Source organism: Papilio xuthus, unplaced genomic scaffold (assembly GCF_000836235.2).
Source record: "Papilio xuthus unplaced genomic scaffold, Pxut_1.1 DF826933.1, whole genome shotgun sequence".
Lineage (NCBI taxonomy): Eukaryota > Metazoa > Arthropoda > Insecta > Lepidoptera > Papilionidae > Papilio > Papilio xuthus.
Genome location: NW_013531716.1, coordinates 6,931,535 through 6,946,291, shown reverse-complemented (window position 1 = coordinate 6,946,291; position 14,757 = coordinate 6,931,535). Strand labels below are relative to the sequence as shown.

Here is a 14,757-nt window from a genome sequence, read left to right as displayed (position 1 = left end):
ATATTTTTTATTTATTTCTAAGTAAGAAAAACACTATTTTTAGAAAATGTTATCACAGTTATTCCAAACTCATATAAATATTATTTTACTAATATTATAAATGCGAATGATTAGATGGATGGAAGTTTGAAGGTATCTCCGCAACGGCAGCATGGATCTTCCTGAAATTTGGCATAGATGTAGAACATAGTCTGGAACACAGAGGCTACTTATTAACTTTTGTTGTTAAATCCGCGAGGCCGTGAAGGAAAACATCGTAATGCAACCTGCACATACATATATCTCCTAGAATTTCCCAAGGAGTCTAAAATGACACATTACGTTTGCTTAAACTGCTATTTCGAGACTGGAAATTCATTTTAAAATAACAATAAGAAGAGTCCTTCAAGAAGCGAGCTTATCACCACCTAAAAGGCCGGCAACGCATCTGCGGTTCCTCTGGTATTGCTGATGTCCATGGGCGTCGTTGAACACCTCGGTGTTCCCGCTGCTCGTTTGTCCCCTTCTGTAATAAAATACAGCACCCTTATAAAAAAAAACAATAAACAAAAGATATCTAGCAAAAAACAAATAACAAACATCTAATTATTTAGTAAACTTAATAGTTTGATCACAAAAATGTCTAGGTTATAAAGAAATTGTTTAAATTCCTGCAGCCCATGTCGCGAGGTCGTCGCACCATTGCCACGGCTTTAATGAAATTCCAAAGCTCTTTTATACTGAATTAAAGTCAAATTAAAGTCCGACATTTAAACGTCTTTTGTTCTTGCCCTCTCAATTAACAGCGTTTTATAATTATTTAAGTTAATTTATAAGAATAAAGAAACTAAGCAACATCTTAGTTGGAATAACTTTTAAGATTCTTCTAAGATATCTAACTAATACTATAAATACGAATGTTCGGATGTATGGATAGATATTTGGATGCATGTATCATCACACTGAAATTTGGCATAGATGTAGAACATGATTTGGAAGAACACATAGACTACTAATGAAGTTTTTATTCTGCGTAGACGGAGTCAAGAGCGATAGCTAGTATTAAAAATAATTACAATAATTTGGCAGATAAATATTTTTTTAATTAATACAGTAAGTCCTTTGACAAGGTTAAGTTATTGTTTTTGTAGATGTTTCGGCAGTAGAAACGCCCGGATGTTGCCATACGTTAGAAAAGTACCAGGGCACCATAAAGTCGGGTACACATTGAACTCGGAGCGGAAATGTAATAAACTTAATTGTTAGCCATCTTTACGACATAACTTCAGCTATTCCGCTGATTTAGCTCTACATAAAGTTACCTGGTTTGGTGAAGACTTTGACTTTTAAAAGACAGGACTTGTCATGCGCACATTCCTCTCAATTGAATAAAATAGAACAAAAAGTTCTAAATAAGCGTGGTTGCTGTGTAAGTTTGTAAACTTCGGGTCAATTAGGCGATTGTAAAGAATATCTTTCTACTTTAATGCCCTGCGAAAAGAGACAAATTTATTTTATACAACGTCGGCTCTTTAGCTAGTCCGTTTCTTTATAGTCAAAGGGCAAAGAGATTGGCTCACTCGTGATTCTACTTCAATGGAGATAATTCCGACAATGACTTGAGAAATGAGATTAGTTATCTTTTAAGAGGTCGATGGGGAACGGTTATTTTTGTGAATCTGATCCGGGGATGAACAAAATATTCGTATTTATCTTTTGTGTTTCATAGCCGGCAACGCATCTGCAGTTCCTCTGGTGTTGCAAATGTCCATGGGTGTCTTTGATGACCTCGGTGTTCCCGCCGCTCGTTTGCCCCCTTTTCTTATAAAAAAAGATAGTGATTTTTATATTAAAAATAAGTCGTTGCAAATTTAAATATTCATCATCAGCTCACAATACGTTCGGAGTGAACTCTAATAGGGGTGACTAGGCCATAGTCAACCATGCTGGCCCATTGCGTGTTAGACTTCATACATCTTAGAATTTCTTTGCAGGTATGTGGAGGCATCACGATGTTTTCCTTCACTGTAAGAACATCGGATAAATGTACTTACGTAAATCGACCATCGAAGAACACATTTAGTATATGTCGGGATTCGAATACAAGACCTGCAGATTACAAATCAAGTTCTTAACCCCTGTGCCAAGGACGCTCTATGAATTTAAGTGTCACTATAAACATGTTTCATGCTAGAATAACTTTTGTATTTAATCTTTGTTATTTCAATAAAATACGGTTGTATTTCCGAAATTAATTTCCACATACAAAGGAATCGCGTGACAGCAAATTAAAGTTCAAATTGCACTGTAATTAACATTTTGTGTAAATATTCAAAGCGGTACGTTTCTGTCAACAGCAAAACTGCACTGACGTTGTGAGTTTCCACAACTAGCTAGTTAATATCTTTAACTACGACTTACGTAGTTTAAGTTAAATTCGTAAATAAAAGACAAAAAAAAGGAGAAATTTTTCATAAGAATAATTTACTGCCAAAAAAGTGCGTAAAATAAATTAAATACTCAATCAAGTTTACTTATATTAGTCAAGAGAAAATATAGCGAAAAGCTTATTTTTGTCAAAGTTAGATTGACTATTTCTGTAAATTGAATCAAAGAGAATTCGAAATATTTGTTTGTTCTTATTTTTTTTTATTTTATCTATTTTAACATAAGACATGGACTTATTAAATAAAATGGAGTTATTAAATAAAAGAAAAAAATAACATGCGAATGCTTTATTGTGCATGGAACAAGGGACAAGAATGGGATACATAATTACTTCGTCCAGTACATTATTTAGTGCTTGCCCAGATAGCCGCCGTATCCGCCAAGACTGTATCCGCCGTATCCGCCGTGTCCGTATCCGCCGTATCCTCCAAGACCGTATCCACCAAGACTATATCCTCCGAGACCGTATCCTCCGTATCCACCGTATCCTCCTAGGCTGTATCCAGATGAAATGATGGGGGTGGAGACGGTCTTAAGTACGGGAGCTGAGATTATGGGAGCAATAGGCGCAGAGATGATAGGGGTGGATACGGTCTTGATGACTGAGATTGGGGCAGCCTTGATCAGACTGGCAGTAGAGATCGCGGGAGCCGTGTAGATGGGGGCAGTTATTATCGGAGCTGAGTATCCTGGAGACAAGAATATATCGAACTATTATAGAAAAATATTTTTTAAGAAAAACAAGTTGATGAATATATTGGTGGGTTAAGTCGTAAAGATAAAATATTAGCATATTTTATGCTATTAAGTATTATACAAAATAATTAATATTTACATTCTGTTGGGAAAAAAATAAAGTAATTCTTTGTTCATACTAAATTCTACCTAGTTTCAGTTTTTATTTATCGCATTTCTATAACGTAATATTTTCATGAAATAAAACATCTATTGTTAATGTTTTAGGACTAAAACTCAAAGTATTAATATCATTGACTATCTTAGTAATGAATCTTAATTGTTACTTACCATAACTTAAGCCACCATATCCGCCATAACCGGAAGGAGCTCCTTGAGCAACAGCCAACAGGCAAGCGACCTGAAAATTTTGCAAAGAAAAATATTGTTTACAACAACAACTTCAAAGTAACGTAAAACATAAATAACAAGAAGCTGATATGTGCTAAATAGATCTAGGATCTTGAAGAAAAAAGTTGGGTTAGTGATTACAGAGAGGGATATGTTTATCTTACTTCTTACTAATATTATAAATACGAATGTTTGAATAGATGTTTTTTTAGAAAATATCTCCAGAACAACTGCAAAAATCTTGCTGAAATTTGGCATAGATGTAGAACATAGTCTGGAAGAACACATAGGCTATTTATAATGTTTATTTTATTTACACGGACGGAGTTGCGGTCGACAGCTAATATAAATGCAATAGTGAATTAATGAATGAGTTAATTTCTTTCACAATTTAATTTCCTTTGCTTGATCGATTTACTACAACAATTATGTGAATATTGAGTAAGTATTTACTACGTAGTCACGCTCTATATGCAATAAACATTATGTATGTATGTATTTATGTCGTGGTAGGGCTAATGGAAATTTTTATCAATTATGTCATATTAGATTTTAAATAGTATTATAAAAAAAATATGTTACAGACTAAGATTTTTTTGTTTATTTTAGAATAACATTTTATTGAATTATTGTTAACACTAGCCGTCGCCGGCAGCTCCGTCCGAGTAAATTAAAAAAAAAACATTATTAATAGCCTATGTATTCTTCCAGAATATATTCTACATCTATGCCAAATTTCAGCGAGATCTGTACATACGTTCTGGATAATTTCAAACAAACATCCATCAAAACATTCGCATTTATTATATTAGTAAGTGGTCTTTAGTTTCCATGATTAAAATCCCTGTATAAAACATATTGCTATCCCTATTTTGTCGAAAATAATGAAAGTGATGACAATATGTTATACAGGGATTGTGGTCTTAGAAACCAACGATAAGCGATGTTTTGCTTTTGAAATTTTTGTATTAATGATAATAAAAACAAAAATTATAGAGCCCAAAACAATTTGACACATTTAAATAAGAAATAATCATAAATAATGTTGCCAGATTCAAAAATATATTTTTTGATATATCAACCTGAAGGTCCAAAATAGTAAAATATATACGACTTTTTATGATTATCAAATAAATAAATATATATTTGTATACTTACAGCTATGTAGGCGAACATATTGCTAGTATATCTTCAGACGAAGTATACTGTTGTTTGTGGAGGCAAGATATTTATAATGCTACGATTTCCTGCGACCGCCGAAATACGTAGCGATACACGCAAATGTTGCAATTCCGACCTGTTTTGTTAATTTACATCAGCCATCCTTGTTACTGTTACGACCAACGGAAAAGTTTTCCTTTGTCAACTTTTTGTTATACTAAGTTACTCAAGTAAAAAGTAATTGTCCTAAAGTCGGTACGGAAAAATTCTATCCCCATTTCTAGACTACAGTTTAGTGGGTCTAGCATGAATATTTGTGACAATGTCTATCGTATCGTTATCGACAAAATTTGTGCAGCGCCCCCTATCAGGTACAAAGTACATCAAAAAACTCATACTTATTTTCACACAAGTATTCGTGCTAGGCCTTCTGTTTTGAAAATGCATGTCTAACATTTTTTTGTAGAACTGAACCTAATTTATTTTTATTTTATTATCTACGTGGTGACAACACTAGAATTAATAAGTCAAATTACCTATTTCCTAGGATATCATAGCTATTAGTATATTATAGAGTAGTGAACAAATAATGCTTAGCTAATATCAATAAAAAAAAAACAGTTTTAAAAATCTTTGAAAAGCAGTTTTTATTATAGAAAATGATTACTTTGGTTATAAATTATAAAAAGTGCTTGGTTAAACGTCGGGAGATGTACTATCATCACTTATGGGGACTTGTTATACAAATTAAAAAAAATTAACTAACTTTTCCTAAATATGCAGTCAGTTAAAGATCTCTAAAATAATGTAAATCATAATCAAATAATCCTTGAGGAATTTTAATTGTTGCATTTATTTACATTGTAAGATTGTGTAGAGTGAATAGGCACTTACTAAGCTAGCGCGTACCATCTTTTGACCAAATCTCCACTTCACCAGGTGGGATCGTGGTCAAGCGCTAGCTTATAAAACGTAAAAAAAATATATATAAAATCACGAATTATTCGTTAACAATCGTTAAACCTATTACAAAATCTTATACGAGTATATAAAATTCTCGTGTCACAATTTTCGTACCCATACTCCTACGAAACGGCTTGACCGATTCTCATGAAATTTTGTGAGCATATTGTGCAGGTCTGAGAATCGGCCAACATCTATTTTTAATCCCGCGCGTACGGAGTCGCGGGCGACAGCTAGTTAATTTATATAATTTTCTTCTCCTCTTTTCATAAACGAACACAAATTGAACCATTGATAATTAACCCTTATTGTGGCAAGATTACATTTTTGAAGAAAAGAAAAAAACAAAGTTAAAAAAAAACTAAGTAAAAATTATTTTATAGTAAAAAAATGAAAAAAAAAATGAAAAAATCTTTATTGTTATACACAAGAAATTCAAATTCAATGTTGCCTTGACTCCTTAACTAGGAAGACCTGTACTTAAGGAGAAAAGGACTTCCCATATATATAAATTTAATAATTGTTTGTGCAGAAAAACAACTAGTTTATGAATATAGTGATCGTATATTTTTAAAAAGTTGTATATATGGTATACTATACAAAATAAACATAAGGGTTAATTAAAAAGTTACTTTATTACTTTAATTGCCAATAAACGTATTATTAACATAATATTTAATCAAAAAAAAAAATTTTTTTAAGACTCATGTAAATTTTTCGCTTTATCATTGTACTAGTTGTCGCCCGCGACTCCGTCCGCTCGGAATAAAAAAAATAATTAGTAGCCTATGTGTTCTTCCAGCCTGTGTTCTACATATATACTAAATTTCATCGAGATCCGTTCATCCATTCTGGATATATCTTCAAATAAACATCCGTCCATCCATCCAAACATTCGCATTTATAACATTAGTAAGATTTATCTATTTTTATTAAAATCGTATTATACAATAAATACTTCGCGAATATATTTTTGACCAATAAAATATGTTATAAAATATCAAAGAGTTTATTTGTTTCAATCTGTGTCCAAACACAATTTACGATTATGTACACACAGGCACCGCCTACAATATTAACAGAGATCCCGAGAGAGTTGGGACTCTTTAATTCTGTCTGAATCTCTAGAGATTGTTTTCCAATATTGTAATCGATTGAACAGAAACTTGGAAAACATTGGAGTGAATAAAACTAGGGAAAGAAAAAAGAACAGTGGGTGTAGCACGAATATTTGCGATTAGCTTAGTAACCTGGTCTAGCAGTATGACAATCAACTCGTTATTTATTGCGTTTACAATATAATCATTTTTCCTTAACTAACCCAAAAAAACACACTTATGTCGAAATTAGTATAAGCTTTTTGGTATAATTTACGCCGGATAAACCACAAATTTTGTCTATGATGGTTCGAAGGTGATTGTCACAAATATTAGTGCAGACGTTAGATATAACTCAAGTTATATCTAAGCTCAAGCTTTCCATTATATTTAATTATTAAATCAATAAAAGTCACAATTTTTTTTTATTTTCCTTAAATTTTTAGATCTGAATGTCAACTTCTTTTGATTGTTCAATGTATTAGAAAATCTGTTTTACACAATTTGTTTTCAGAATTACGAAAAACTGTTATGAATTATTTCTTCCTATTTGTATATGAAGTTATGAATAAAACTGTAATCGTAGTATAAAACGATTCAAAGCAATAGGAAAAGATTAATCATCCCGTGTCCCGGGAAAAGCAATCACGCTGTTTCCACTGAAACAACTTTGTAAAAACATATATCGTTATCTCTATTTGTAAAAGGGAATGAAAAAGGATCACACTATGTTTTTGTACAAGTTTTCAGACAGTGAAAATTCATAATAAAAGACATTGAATTTATGTAAAAAAGACATCGAACGAAGCGCAATGTTCGATGATCCGTTAAAATTATTCGAATAACTCGATATTAAACGATAAATCGATTTAATTACGAGTCGATTTTCTATAGATTTATCATTCGAATTATGCTTAAACATAATTTGTTATTTTAATTACGATAATTTACCTAATTTGTTCGTAAGTTCCTCACGCAACGGTTACGTCATTTAAAATTAAAAACTGCAGTGTTTTGTTTCAACTAAGACTAAAAATATGCGTATCCTGGGACAAAATATTAACTTATTTTTTAGCTATGTGCTACATATGTGCACATTAAGCAGTCAACGGTGTAGTGAAAATAAATACTTTTATACTTTAAAAAATAATAACTCCATTAAAAGGATTTTATAAAAACATATAAGTATACAAAAGACTATAATTGTATTAACAAAATATTGGTAGGTTTTTGGTCATTTTTTATTTTATTTTATAATATATTATAAGTTGGCAAACGAGCGAGCGGCCACCTGAAATCGTTGAACTAGCGAAGTGACCGTTGCCCATAGACATACACAATTGCATATGCGTTGCCTACCTTTAAAAACTTCATTCATTATTCATTTTCAGTCATTTTCTAATATATCTTGTTGCATTCCAAACTCTCTACGATTTACTGCAATAATCGAATGGCAAGTTTCGAATCCTCTATCACGTGATCGTAAATCCGTACTCTTAACTATCAAGCTATGGGCACTTCTGTCGATTAATATTTATGTTAGTGCATCATCATCATCAGCTCACTATACGTCCCCACCGAGGGGTTCGGAGCCTACCCTAAATCAAGGGTGACTAGGCCATAGTCAACCACGCTGGCCCAATGCGGGTTGGTTGACTTCACACATATCTTTGAATTTCTTCTCAGATATGTGCAGGTTGCATCACGATGTTTTCCGTCACCGTAAGAACTTCGGATAAATGTACATATGTAATCGGAAATCGAAAAAACACATTGGTACATAGCGGGATTTGAACCCAGGACCTGCAGATTGCAAGTCAAGTGCTTGACCCCTGAGCCACCGACGCTGTTAGTGCATACCTCAATATTATTAGTAAAGATGCAATTTAAGTGTTGTTTAAATGAAGACCTTCTGAAGCATCTCAATAGTTTTTTCTACAATTATAATGAAGTCAGTAATAACTTAATACTTAATTATATTTATTTCTGCATGCTACGCTTGGTTTGACGCGATTTCCACTCAGTAAATAACATCAGTGAGGTATAGTACATTAATTATTTTGCTAATGGCTACAATTGCTTTGTACATTATTAAGTGTATTATAAATGTATTTAACACTAGCTATCGCCCGCGACTCTGTCCGCGCAGAATTAAGGAAAAACTTAACAAGTAGCCTATGTGTTCTTCCAGATAATGTTATACTCGTACATCTATGCCAAATTTCATCAGAATATATTATATTAAAACAGTCTTAAACGGCTCAACGGATCTCAATGAAATTTGACATACATATAGAACATATCTACAAATTATGTTTTTTTTTAATTCCACGCGGACGGAGTCGTGGGTGACAACTAGTATTTATATACTCTTAACTTTCTTTAAAGTTTGTCGAATAATTCAAATATTTCTGTTATCACTACAAAGAGCAAGCTTTTCTCGCTAAGAAATGAAATTACAACAATCTCTGGGCGCAGCGGGCGGCAGCTGAGTACGTAGGAAATGAACAGAGCGCTTGAGAATTTTAATTACCACTTTACGTTGACCACTTCGCAGTTTGTACAGCTCCTGCAGCGCTTTATTACTAAGTTATTCAGATGTATATTTCGTTAAAAATAGTTCAATTTATATTAATTTAAATTTATATCATACTTCATAATAATATTATAAATGCGAATGTTTAGATGGATGGATGTTTGAAGATATCTCCAGAACTGCTGAACGGATCTCGATGAAATTTTGCATACATATAGAACATAGTCTGGAACGACACATAGGTTGAAAATATTTTTTTTTATTCCGCGCGGACGTATTAACAGGCGACAGCTAGTAAGGGATATAATCAATATATACAAGTATACTTTCAAAGGCTACACATGTATTATTGTATTCGTTAATTTCCGGTTTATGCATGAAGAGGGATGAAGGAGGCTCTAGGGAGGCTGTGCATTAAGCTAGGTAACGATATAATCGATGAGGCGGATACGACTCTAATCTCTTGAGTATTTAGAATTCTTTTGTTGATTCTCCAAGTGATTTCTCCGGCGATTTTTAAAGTATATTTGATGTTTGTGAAATTAGCGCGTATGGCAACATTATTAGTTTCATGTCTTTCTGTATTTTTTGTATAGAAATGCTAGCTGTCGCCCGCGACTCCGTCCGCGTGGATATAAAACAAAACTTAATATATAGATCAGTTAATTAAAAAAAATTATGCTTCAAGGCATAAATTTAAAAAAAAAGAATAAATAGTATCCTATGTCCGTTTCCTGGCTCTAAGCTACCTTCTCACCAATTTTCAGGCATATCGTTAAAGCCGTTCTTGAGTTATAAATAGTGTAACTAACACGACTTTCTTTTATATATACTCGTATATATATATATATATATATATATATATATATATATATATATATATATATATATATATATATATATATATATATATATATATATATATATATATATATATATATAGATTTTCAGATGACTCTTACGTACAATTTATTTTTTATGTTGTCTTTTGTTATATTTTATGTTAAAATTATTTTATTTTATGAAGTAAGAATATTATTAAATAAGTATTCAACATTATTAAAAAAGGACAATTTTGACATTTGTCTTAAATCGTTTTGTAGGATCAAATATTACTAATATTATAATAATATAAATTATAAATGCGAATGTTGGGATGGATGGATGTATGGATGTTTGAAGGTATCTCCAACGGCTGAACGGATCACGATGAAATTTGGCATACATATAGAACATAGTCTGGAAGAATACATAGGCTACTTAATATCTTTTTTTTATTCCGCGCGGACGGAGTCGCGGTCGATAGGTAGTGTTAATACAATTATTTCTTATGAAAGCATTAATAAATAAATAAAAAAGTAATAAAGCATATTACGATCTTTTTTTTAATATGTAAAGTAAGCAAAGGACTTTTGCTGCATGTCTGCATCAGAAAATAAAAAAGGGAATAAAACTCTCGTTCAAAGGCCGCCACCCTGAGGGAAATAAGTAGCGACTAGTAAATTGTTCCCGAAGCGAGGGCGGATTTAAAATTCATTACATATCTGCCACCCCCAGGGACGTTACTGGGCTTGAATATAATTCATTTGGTAGCAACCAAATTTTATAACAGTAACCGTGGACATATTATCAATGTTTTTCAAAAATAATGACATGTTTTATACAGAGATTTTGGTCTCAAAAAGCAAATAATTTTACTTTAATTACACACGATTTTTAGCCAGCCAAAAACATTAAATTTTCACTAAAATTGTTCTCATTGTCACGATACTTAAAAATCCACATTTAAGGGCTCCTTAGTGACCACTTAACTACTTCGTAGTGTCAATAGAAGGCTGTTGAGTATACTTAGTCTCTAAATAATCCGTCGTCTGAGCGCAGCTTTCTGTAAGGCTTTCATTGATCCCACACTTACACTGCGATTAAACACCGCACAGTTGAATACAAATCATAAAACTGTGTCGGTTTCAGCAATTTTATTCTTTAAATAATGAAGTCTTACTATCTTACTTATATAAATGCGAATGTTTAGACCAGTGGTTCCCAAACTTATTTTGTCTACTGCCCACTTTGGGAATAAATATTTTTTTAGCCCCCCACCATATTTTCACATATTAAAAAACCACTATAACTTCAAATTAAATTAATTAATTATTGTGACCTATAAATGTATATTAACTGAGAATTCTAAACGAAACTTTTACTATAACCCGCAACTTGAGACCTGCAGCGCCCACAAGGGGCCGTTATCGCCCACTTTGGGAAAGACTGGTTTAGATGGATGGATGTTTGTAATGTAACTCCTAAAAAAGTAAACGGATCTTTATGAAATTTGGCAATCATACTAATATTATAAATACGATTGTTTGGATGGATGGATTGTTTGAGGGTATCTCTAGAACGGCTGATCTGATATCCTTAAAATTTGGCATACATATAGAACATAGTCTGGAAGATCACATAGGCTACTAATTATGTTTTTTTAAATACCGCGAGGACGGAGTCGCGGGCAACAGATAGTGTAGAATATAGCCTGGAATAACACACAGGCTACTAAGTTTTTTTTTAATTTCTGCGCGGACGGAGTCGCGGGCAACAGCTGGTAACAAATAAATTTGATATTTTAATTTTAATAATAATTTTTAATTAATTCAATCATATATTCTTATCTTCGCAGACTCCGGGTTCAGGCGGGATAGGTAGGTGATTCGGTCCGTGCTTTCTTTCTGTGTTCTGAAAATTATAAAGAAATACTTTTGTTTTATATTTATTAATATCGTTTACTTATACAGGCGAAAAACCTGTATAAGCGATTCACATTTTCCTATCTTTTATTATCTTGAAAAACAGACGCACAATATTAAGACGTAACAGCTGGCCTTTACACAGTATAGGCGAAAGTTTAAGAAGCTACAGAAGCAATTAACCAAGTCATCATCATCAGCTCACTACACGTCCCCACCGAGCTCGGAGCTTACACAATGTTAGGGGTGACTAGGCCATAGTCAACCACGCTGGCCAAGTGCGGGTTGATTTCACATATATTTATAATTTTTCTTCTCAGATATGTGCAGGTTGCGTCACGAGGAACACCGTAAGAAGTAAGTAACAATAACAAGAAGTAGCCAAGTATCAAGTCATATTGTTTACCTGTATCATACCGAAGTTACTATCAGGTGTTGATCTCATTGTCTTCTGAATACGTTTCTGTGCTGAAGTTGCTCGCTGTTGGAGTATCTAAAATGAAATAGATTATGAAATACATTTGTTAATAACCCATTTTGGAATATACACGGACTTAAGGCCTATTTTCACTTGTCGGCTAAACGCGGACACTGATTGTCACAAGTCTTATTTCCACTGGTGCGACAACAACTACTAATCATAATGAAGCCGTGCACAAACAAATTTGTGCCGTTAGCTGCTAGTTGAAAACGAGCATTGATAATTTCTTTAATTCTAATTTTACTTCCGCTTACTTGAGTAAATTTTAAAATTAAGAAGTAAAGTAGAAAGGAAGAAGAATTCTTCACCGATAATCTTCTCTGCTCCGCTTCTGCGAGCTTCTCCTCAATGCGTGGCAGAGTGATGTCTGCGCTGGGGGGCTGCAGGAGACGTTGCAGGTGTGGCGGATGGGAGGCGGCTGGTCGACCACCACTAAACTCTTCTATAGGGATCTCATAGGATATCGCTGGAAGAAAGAATTAATTTTAAAATGATTATTTTAAATTAATGTAAACAAAAGATTATGTAATTTTACCGAATCTGAATTAGTGTTCCAAGTTACTATTATTAAAATCTAGGTCTGACTTCTACTTATCACTGACTAGCTGTAGCCCGCGACTCCGTCTGTGCGGAGTTAAAAAAAACTTAATAAATAGCCTATGTGTTCTAGACTATTTTCTACATCTATTCCAAATTTCAGAGATATCCATGTAGCAGGTCTAGCACCTTCAAACAAACATACATCCATCTAAACATTCGCATTTATAATATTATTAAGATTGGGGAGTACTCACGAGGTTTTGGTTTAACAGGCGTGTCGGGCAACACTACAGTAGGTAGGTCGTTGTCATGGTGACCATTTGTGAGGTGTTTGCCGTTGCCATTAGCTTCCCCGTTCTTGTCCGTATCTTGACTTGATATTACCTGACCTGATGATCCACAACCCATAGTTATATTCAACAATTTGTTATAACTATTCACTATGTCGACTTGTAACTGTAATATTCAGTCAATCTAGAACTAAGTAAAGGAAATGTGACATACTGAGCTGTAAATAATTAAAACTATATATTTATGGATGTTAATTAATGTATAAATTTGAAATACATAAGGATTTTTCAGTAACATTTTTACTGTAGCGCTCTTATTTAAAGACTATGTCTTATGTACATATATAATAGTATATAGAAATCGTGAATATATCGTTCTAATTTTAATAACAATTAGGAAAAGTCATCGTTTTCTAATCCTAATGATAACTCTAATTCATTAATCATTCGCTTTCTATTAGTAAATATCCAAACCTTTTCAATTAATAAAGTAATTCCTTACTACGATTATTATAAAACAAAACACGGTTGTTGACATGATTTTCTACCAATTTCTATTAAAAAATATTAATCGTAGGTTTCTGAGACATAAACATATCGTTACCTCTGTTTTGTCAAAAATTATAAAACTGATAACGAGATTTTATTCTCGGGAGCCAACTATAAAACAGCTTTTTTTATAAATCCAGATGAAGTAAATCGAATGTCAAAAAGATATTGTAAATCTGTGGCGCAGTGGAATTGTTTTTTTTTCCTCATCTGACTGATTGGCGCTGTAGACTAATCAGGAAATATTGCTGGCTATACATCCTGCTCCCCTTGTTTACGAGAGATTGGATCGCGTTTACAATTTGTGCGCACAATTTGTGCTTGATTTTTTTTAATCTATTAAACGGTTTTTTTCCAGCCAATGGTACTTCAAAAGAGGTTTAATTGAAAAAATAATAGTCTATGCGCTAGTCCAGATAGTTATCAGTGTTTAATCAATTCAATTTCAAACAATCCATCCACTTTCCTAATCTTACTTCTTTCTAATATTATAAATATGGATGTTTAGACGGATGGATATTTGTTTGAAAGTATGTCCAAAACGACTAAACGGATAACTATGAAATTTGGCACACATATAGAACATAGTCTGGAAGAACACGTAAGCTACTAAGTTTTTATTTATTCCGAACGGACGGAGTCGCGGGCGACATGTAGTGATACATCCAAACTTTAGCATTTTTAACATTAGTAGTGTAATTGCGATATTTTATAAAACACTGCAGGTCGTTTACGTGTGACCTTGACTATAAATTGATCGCTATATAAATGCAATTTCATTTTATCGTGAGAACTTTCATCAAAGAAAATATGAGCCTCATGTGTTTCATACATTCATATTTAATTCATATTGTTGCCGACAGATATGAAACCTTTTTACACG

General features: G+C 32.9%; 1 protein-coding gene across 1 annotated transcript; it reads right to left on the bottom strand.

Moving 5' to 3' along the window:
* Positions 1 to 2,775: 2,775 nt before the first annotated feature.
* LOC106121869 (shematrin-like protein 2) lies at positions 2,776 to 4,700 on the bottom strand. Its single transcript, XM_013317698.1, has 3 exons — positions 4,672 to 4,700; positions 3,454 to 3,523; positions 2,776 to 3,116 (listed from the first exon to the last, which is right to left on the bottom strand). The coding sequence occupies exons 1-3, from the start codon at positions 4,687 to 4,689 to the stop codon at positions 2,776 to 2,778; spliced, it is 429 nt and encodes a 142-aa protein (XP_013173152.1). The 5' UTR covers positions 4,690 to 4,700.
* Positions 4,701 to 14,757: the final 10,057 nt, after the last annotated feature.